The sequence below is a fragment of the Puntigrus tetrazona genome, chromosome 8 (genome assembly GCF_018831695.1).
Source record: "Puntigrus tetrazona isolate hp1 chromosome 8, ASM1883169v1, whole genome shotgun sequence".
Taxonomy (NCBI): domain Eukaryota; kingdom Metazoa; phylum Chordata; class Actinopteri; order Cypriniformes; family Cyprinidae; genus Puntigrus; species Puntigrus tetrazona.
Window position 1 is genome coordinate 12,991,039 of NC_056706.1, and position 9,142 is coordinate 13,000,180.

Here is a 9,142-nt window from a genome sequence, read left to right on the forward strand (position 1 = left end):
GGCAGTAGACAACTCTCATTTTCGAGCGTAAAATAAACAATACGTCCCTAATTACATCCTAAATTCACAAATTCCCATAATCTAATAGAGCTTAGTCAGAGTGTACACCATATTTAATTTCACACAATTACTACACAAGTGGCTATGAAGGACAGACATAACTGTTACAGTCTGTACAACTTAAGTCACATCTCATTTTTTTTGGAAAGCCATATTTTCGGTACGACAGTAATGATCAGACCGTCTAAGATTAAATAAAACATATTTTTAACCCGTTCAATGAGGTTTATTTTTTAAATATATATTTGAGAAAATATAATTAAATAAATAAATAGAAATAAATTTAACGGTCAATATAAAAAAGGAATATAACTGTGATATTGCAGCTGTTTTCAGGTTTATAGTCAACAAGAGCAAGCCAGAGAGCAGGACAGTTACAGAGATTTCGTTTAAGTCATAAGGGGCAGGACCACCTAACGCCAGTGCCCAGCCCCCCTTACCAGACACTAAGACACTAAAGCACATTTACTCTCTCTCACTCTGGCTCTCAGTGCCTCTGTCCAGACTGCTGCTTCAGACCTCACCGCCCCTTTCCATTCAAACCAACTTTTAGCCACACTTCTGAGAGTGTGAGCCAGCATTTCATCCACAGCCTGCTGTGCACTTTCAGGAGCCTCTTAATTTGATAAAGTTTCAGCTGGAGAAAAGTGACCAATAGTGACCATGATGAGGATCATACTGCTGCTGCTGGTCACCCTGATGGGGCCTTTCTGTACCTTTACCCAAGCAAGTAAGTAAACGCACATACATGGTGCTCTACTTTATTTTCATCTATTTCTGACCATATCCTTCATTCATTCACTTTTGTCTGGTTACATGTACACTAAATAGTGTTTGGAAAGGAAAAAGGTGTGTCATAATGTTTCTTTTGTTATATGATTTTATGTATTTATGTATTTTCCTTACTCAAATCATTGCTGTATTGTAGTATTATATATATATTGCTGTATTGTAGTAATATATATATATATATATATATATATATATATATATATATATATATATATATATACACAAGTTTTTAGTGCAAGAAAATGTACATGAAATTTTGAAATAGACCTTTTATCAAATTTGAAAAATCATCTTTACGTAGGTTTTTGTGCCTTCTGTTCCTGATAAACATTATCTACACAACTAGGCATGTGCTGATACAGTGTTTCTCTCATGTGGACCTAGTGCTGGGAAAATGATGTAATGTTGCAATGATTGTTTCACCGTTTTTAGTTTTAGTCAGCACTGATCTATTTCTCTGTTTCTCCCTGTTTCTTTCACTCTGGGCAGGGTTACACATGTATTAATAGAGCCGACTCTATATTTAAGAGAAGCATTTGAACATTTAGTACACAGGCTGGTTACATCTGAGGGCAGAGCAGGCCTAAGAGAGAGAGAGAAAGAGAGACGCCCCGTATGCGCTTATTCTGTAGGTCTTTCTCTCTCTCTTCTCACCCCCCTTTGCTTGTAACCATCTTTGGCGGGGTATCAAGCTTTCACCCCTCTCAGAGGTGGGTTGGAGGGGCATGTGCGTTATTTTTAAACTGCAGCGCCTCTGACTCACTGCTCAGGGTCGATTACAGCCCTCTAAACATCCCATTAAAATGCTCTGCAAGTTTCAAACTTTGGAAAACTTCACTCCCTGCAATCAGAGAAGAGCATCAGCGCACACTCTTCCTCTCCAGACTTCCTTCTGTCTCTAGTTCTTTCTCCTCTTTTCCCTTTCTTCCCGTTCTCCCAGTCGGTTGGTGCCACTCCCTGTTCTAAAAGAGGGCTTCATCAAACAGTTAAACGTTTCTACTCTGCACTCTTTTTTTAGTATGCAGCATTGTTCATGCAATTACTTTGGAGAGATAGAGATGCTTGTGCTGTTCTGTGAACTTTTTGCTTTTTTCAGATCTCTCAGTCAGCCTGTTATGTGTTGCGTGTGTTATGAATAGAGTAATGGTAAACTGACACGTGAGAGCACATCGAGGTATTGGGTGTACTGACCGTTAATTTAGAACCCTGAAACTCTCTCAGGGTCTCTGACTGCTACCGCAAACTCAGCCCAACTTATTCACAGAGCTCCAACAACTTCATATTCAACTTCAGAGTGAAAACAGATTTTTGAATAATCTGAATGGTTTTGTTCCGCTCAATCTTTAGCTCGAAAGAAATTAAATCCAGTCCTCATTCATATTCATTAATATCGTAGTAGACGTTTATCTTCAGAATATAAATTTACTCTTTAACAATATTGTTATTGAGAACTTAAAATCATTTTTGTTAAGCAATTTCAGGGAAGAGCTGTTGATATTTGCAACACACCCATACCCAAAAGAATACCGAATTTATGAACTTGCTATGCAACACAGGCACCTCCCCTGTGACCTCTGGAAACATTCTTAAACATTTTGAGAGGAACTATAGAGCTCAATTAGATATCAATACATTTTTGTCTGTTTTGTCTCAAGTCTGAACTCCTATTTGTGTTGCATGTAGATTAGGATGTGTGTTAGTCTAAGATATGTTATTTTTTCCCTGGAGATTGTGAGCCTGAGAGCCTAAGTATGTGTGCTGTTCTAGTGATAAGAGTGATTTTTCACTCGCTGTCCTCTGCTGCCCACTCATGGCATGCCATGTGATATGTGTGTATGTGTGAAGGAGGGATTTTGCCTTTATGAGATGCTCTTCACTTACTGAAGTAAAACATTCCAACATCGTACTCCCTCACAAGAAGCACACACGCTACATACACACACACATGCTGAAGCAGTAGGTTGAGATTAGTCTGATAGACTGAGATGAATTGATTAAGGTAAAGAAAGACCAATCTTTCCTGTCTGTAACACAGGAAAACAATTCTACCTCCCTATACTGGCCTCTTGTGCTCTATTTCCCTTGTTCTCTGCTCTTTTACTCTATATCTGTCTCTCCTTTTCCTTTTATGGTTTTAAATTTGTCAGGAAACTGTTTCAGGCTTGGTCATAGGTTTGAATTTGATCATCTAATGGTTGGAATTTCACTGACACACACATACCTGCTCTATTTTAGCGGGTTTTGACTCATTGCAGCCTGTACCAACCCAATGGTTTCTCAATCAAAGCATACAGTGGTCTAATCTCACTTATTTAACACTGCCAATCCACCCTACACAGAACAAGCGGTTTGGAGAAGGGATGGATGGACTGTTGCCAAAGTCAATGTTGTATCCCCTTTATTTTTCAGTGCGGTAGAAAGGTATTTCCTGTGAATGTTTGAGACTTCTCATTAATTGGCCACAATAAGTAAATAACTACAGATGTATCCACCTTATTTTTAATGCAAAAGCAACGTGTGGGACTTCCAATTCATTAGCCACAACGGGAAATAATAACAGCAATAACAAAGTGCGGTAAACGGTACTATTTGCACTAGTGTACTATTTATGATTCTGTTAATACATTTAAACAACAAGAACCAGCAATATTAAGCAGCATCAAATATCCTAAAGCGACTTGCATTCTTGAGGTGAAAACGGCTGCGCTTTCTATTCTTACGTTAAAAATAATGTGAATATAAATCAGTTTGGTAACTGAACTGGCATGACTGTTTACACAGATCGCTTTCGCTCTCATAAAAACACAAATTGGCGCCATCGTGTGTATCAGTTGCCGAATGCAGTGATAATTATTTCTAAAGTATTAATATTACTGTAACGTTGTTGTAGGCTAGTGATTGTCAGTTAACTTAATGAGTGCCTATTATAAGTACTCGTCAATCACTGCTGTTAATGAGGGACTGACTGTACATTATGCTTTACATAACTTAGCGGTTACAATCACCGGCCCTGCTGCTGTGTACAAGAAAGAGAGGAAGAGAACAGCTGGCTCTTTCTCCGTCCTCAGCTCCTCCCATCACATCGTTCGTATTTATGTGAGTGTGTGGTAGTGGATGGAGGGGAAGAGGGCCATACTTAGAACTAATTGTTGGGGTCTCAAACATAATGAGCTGATTGTTAGCAGCAGTCAACAAGAACATTAATATAAACACACAAACTGACCACTTACACACATACACACAGGACAATGTGATCTCTGACTGCACCACATATGTTTCTTAACAGGATTGTTTTGTTTGATTGTGGCACTATGAAAAGTAACAGGGACAGATTTTTCTGTCTCTTTCTTTTTTTGATGCCCACTTGTAATTAAATAATTTTCTCCTCTCACGTAAAAGTTCTTAAATTGTTTTAATGTGTTATTTTGGGAGTCCAGTTAATTGGGTTATATAAATATGGGTTTAAAATAGCAAACTGTGTGGAAACCTATTATTAAAGGGTTAGTTCATCCAGAAATGAACATTCTGTTAGTTACTCATCTCATGTCATTCTACATTCTAATGTTCTCTGTTCTGTGGATTACATAAGGACAAATTTTTCTGGTTGTTCTTTTGATGCAGTTACAATGAAGAAGAAATTTTCAAAAAGACCTCAAAATATCATAAACATATAATAAATGTACACTAAAAAATTGGTGTAGAAGAAATTTTGACTACGAAATTAGAACAATTAAAAAAAGAAACAACCAGTATTATTATTAGTGTCATATTGCTAATATATATATATATATATATATATATATATATATATATATATATATATATATATATATATATATAGACATATATTAAAACTTGTTGTATACAGAAGAAAGACAGTCATATGGGAAACTGCTCACTCTCATGAGGACATAATGACACATTTATAGTGAACAACTCCAAACTGAATTCCAAACTGTTGAGAGTGTCTGGGTCACATAACCATCAGTAAAATATCAAATCTTCTTCATAAAATTATTACTGAAGAACAGTAACCGTATTTTGCTATTCACCCAGAGCTGATGTGCAAGGCATGCTGAGTATGATATTTTAAAGTGTGTAGTTCAGCAGTTGAGGTGATGTTGTTGCAAAGGGAGTTTCCCCTCAGATCGCCAAGACAAAGTTTCTCATGTGGAGTCCATCTGGATTAGACACTAGAGCAGATTTGAGATCAGTTTTTCCAGTGTCTCTAATGGTTGCTGAGGTCGTTGTGAGTGATGCAGAAATATCTAAGATCAGCCCCTGAGGAAACATGCCATTTTTGCCATGTTGTTTGTTTTTTTTTTCTCTCCAATGCTTCATTTCCTATTGTGCATTTCTTGCTCCACCCAGGAAGTGAGACAATTAGTCTGGCTGAAGGTATGACGTAGACAGGAGGTGATCTCATTGGGGTTGAGTAGTCAGGGCAGGATTTTTCTCTATTGGTGGAGTGAATGTCTAAGTGAATGTGTAAGTGTGTGTTTACTGGACTGATGAAGAAGGCTGGAATGTTCTCGCTATTAAGAGCAGGCCATGAGAAAATTCTGGCTTACCCATCCAATACAACCACTGGAGAACCAAAAACACACAGCAAACAACGTCAGTGTTATTGAAATTTCTCCTTTTTCATCCAACTCTTTCCCATTATTCTGAAATGTAACATCTAAGGGTTTCTAGTAGATGATTTCTATGTTGTTCTTGTACCAGGTACTCTGGTGGTGCCAACAGCTTCAGCAACAGCTTCTGGTGGTGCTTCAGCTACAGAACCGAATCTTGGATCAGAAATTTCTGCTGTCACAGACTCAACAGTGGAAACAGCTCATCAAGATTCTGTTTCAACGTTAAATCCTCCTTTTGAGACTACAGTAGTATTTAACGCTCCAGAAGATTTGCCAGTGGGTTCCACAGCAGCAGCAGCAGCAGCGACGACAGAGTCAGAAACAACAGCCCCAACAGATTTAAATCAATCAACAGAAGCTGGAAACAAAGAGACGACTGACACTGAAACAACTACTGACATTACGGAGGGAAAAGCAAACGAACCTAATGAAACTGTAAATGTAGAGGATGAAGGTTAGATACACAGCATACTCACAGACATACTGTTAGAGTAAAGGCCTGTTCACACCAAAAACGAGAACAGTCATGTGTTTATCATTCATCATCTGGAACACAATTTTTTTTGTAGTGCAATTATATAGTTTCTCTGTTTCATTATCGTATTGTACTATCTTGTATTATTTTATTATTTATATATTTATTTTACATTTAGAATGACCGTTATTATAATAGTGTCTTTAAGGGTGTGAAAGGGAATTCAGAATGTGTGCGAGTGAAGATGAGCAGTCTTTGTGATGATACCTGGTCATCTTCCTCATTCCAGGTATGGGCACAGGACAGGTGGTGGGGATCGTGATCGGTGCATTGATTGCAGTGATTGTTGTCATTGCTGTAATCATCTTGGTGGTCAGAAGAATGGGCCAATACTCGTAAGTATAAGAAACTAAATACATTTTTTAAGATAAAAGTGTTTTTTATAAATATTATTTCATAAATAAAGAGTTAGTTCACCCAAAAAGAATCATAATTTTCCTTGCATTTTGATATTTTGAAAAGAATAGTTTTTTACTCATTAAACGAGAGAATGAAAGTCAATGGAGTCCACTGCTGTATTGATGATAATGTTCAACAGATGTTGCTGGCTGCTTTAGGAACGTGTTCTCTTGCGATGTAATTTTGCATGCTAATAGTAAATGGTTTCTATGTTGTAGGACTGCAAAGAAGCGAAAGCCTCAAAAACAAGAGAGCATCTTGATCTCTGTAACTGTCTTACTGTTTCATTGATAACCTGGATTAATTAGTGTAACCCAATTGCTCATAAAATGTTAAACATGTTAGAGATTGACAAAACTATGTTGCTACTCCAAGTATTCCTCTACAAGTGTCCAACCAAATAGAAAGTATTGGAGAAAACCACCACTAACCATTCTGAATGTTAAAAAGGGAAGTGAAGTCATAATGGACATGCTTGTGCATTGTGGTGTAGCAACACAGTGGTGTCCGTGATATATTATTTGTGGTACTAACATGGTGTGAACCCCCCCCAAATAAATAAATAAAAACATAAAAAGCCAAAAAAATAAAAATAATAACCCACTGAATTCACGTGATCTAAAAAAAACTTTCTAGACTTTGTAAGTAGGTTTAGATCATTCATGAAATTTAAATACTGTCATGTAATCTTTGTCTGTGTTACATAAATAAAAACAAGTTTGTGTCTGATTCTGGCGTATTTTCGCTAAACAGTTTTGCCTCTTTCCTTCTTTCCCAGCCCCTGAAAAGAAAGGCACGACAGGAAGAGAAAAAGAAGAAATCCGGGAAGTTCTGAACAATTGTTCTGAAGTTTAAAAACAATTCAAGCAGCACTCTCACCACCCATCCATCCAAGACTATTCGGGGGGCAGGAGAGTGTCCCATCCCCTTTCCCATTGAAAAAGATGGCCTCCCACAAAAACACCTTCCCAATGCTCACAAATCCCTTTATTTAGACTGAAAGGCCTCATTTATCCCAACAGTTGGAGGTCACAGGAAGTTACAGTATCTTTTTTAATGCATATTAATGTAACAGGAGATTAATGAATGTTGAATTTGTAAAGGGCCTAATAAACAAAAACAAACAAACAAACAAACATACAGCTTCCCATGCAAGGAAAGGCTCGTATGTTTTTATTCCACTTAGTGTAAATATCACACAGAAAAAAAAAAAATCATTATTCTTTTCCATATTCTACAGATGTGTCCAATAGGACTATGACGCATTATGAACAGTCTAACTGTCATAAGCAGATGCTGAGGACACATTCAAGAGGTGTAAGCGGCATTAACTAATAATTTTTTTAAATTATTAGTTAAGGTGAGCAGCACGCAATAAGTGCTCGAGATTTATTCGTTTGAAGTGCATTAATACGGAGTGACTTGACTTTGTTGTTCTTAATAAGTGTCACCCATTCCAAAAGTGACATCACTTCCTCTGGAACGCATCATTTATTGTGTGTTCCAATCCGCTTAGCTCCAGCGCACAGCTGCTATTGGCATGTATCTCTAAAATCCTGATGCTCCTCAGCCTGGAAGACATCATTTTAACAGCATACAGACATTTTGCATGGTATAGTGGACTTGTTTGCATTTCTTTTTGTCAGTGTTGGGCTTTGTGTTTCTTTCGGACGTTCGAGAACGTTGCTATCCTGGGCTTTGCTTTAAGAGATCATTATTAGGTGCACTGAATGATGAAGAATAAAGGTTTAATATTGACACGACACTGCAGTTGTTTGCAACGATATTTAGTGTTTTTTTTTTTTTTTTTTTGCCAGATTCCTCTTTATTTCCTGTTACTCCAACATGCCATTTTCCTATTTGATGTCAGAATCCAGCTATAAAGCCGAGAGTTTGTCTTTGTATTTTGGGGGTGTTTTTTGTTCTTATTGTTCAATCAGTTTCAATAAAAAAAAGTTCCAAAGTATGTTGCACTGCCATATTGTGTTGTTGTGGATCCCAGATAACATTGTCTGTTTATCTGTGTTTACTTTTTAGCCCCTTTTACTCAGCATTCCAGCTTTTCACACACATTTACGCCCATGCACTGTCTCTTTCTCACACAAACACACACCCACACGTTCCCTTCCAATGTGTCTCTAATCCCTTAGGTTATAAAGACTGGTAAAGACAAGGGAGAGAGAGAGAGAGAGAGAGGAAGAGATATGCAGAGTCAATGAATAAAGGCATCTTTGTAAATATGGCTATGTACTTAAGTGACCTCTTTGGTTAAGTAGAGTAAATAACACGAGAGTACCAAACAGCTGCCCCCAAAACGTATTTGGACATTGACTTTCATTTGGAAGTTGACCATAACAGTTGTTTCCCATTCATTTTTCAAGTATCTGTGCTTGTTTTTTTGTGTTTCCATTTCAGATTTTTGCATTTTAATTCACTAATAATGCACATATGTTTTAATTAAAGTCGCGTGAAATAAAAATTCACCATTTGTAAATTAACTTTGTACCACAGATATTTTCCATATCAATATATTTACATATTTTTTACTAAGCAGTGTTTAATTATTATTGCACATCTCAATCTTCTTAAGAAAACTGTCAACTGGAACATTTTAATATACACTACACCTATGTTGGAGTGAATTGTAGTTTGCTTATTTTGGTCTTGAGCAGTGATGGGAATAACAGCGTGTTGTAGTTTTTTCCAGTAACGAGTAATC

General features: G+C 37.1%; 1 protein-coding gene across 2 annotated transcripts; it reads left to right on the forward strand.

Annotated features, from left to right (window-relative positions):
* Positions 1–525: 525 nt before the first annotated feature.
* Positions 526–8,389, forward strand: si:ch211-156j16.1 (uncharacterized protein LOC564557 homolog). 2 transcript variants are annotated; one of them, XM_043246836.1, is made up of 5 exons: positions 526–790; positions 5,578–5,943; positions 6,254–6,359; positions 6,642–6,690; positions 7,202–8,389. In XM_043246836.1, exons 1-5 carry the CDS (start codon positions 724–726, stop codon positions 7,256–7,258), a joined length of 645 nt encoding a protein of 214 aa, XP_043102771.1. In that variant the 5' UTR covers positions 526–723; the 3' UTR covers positions 7,259–8,389. The 2 variants fall into 2 exon arrangements, with proteins under 2 accessions (XP_043102771.1, XP_043102772.1); XM_043246837.1 differs by lacking the exon at positions 6,642–6,690 and having other exon boundaries at positions 529–790.
* Positions 8,390–9,142: the final 753 nt, after the last annotated feature.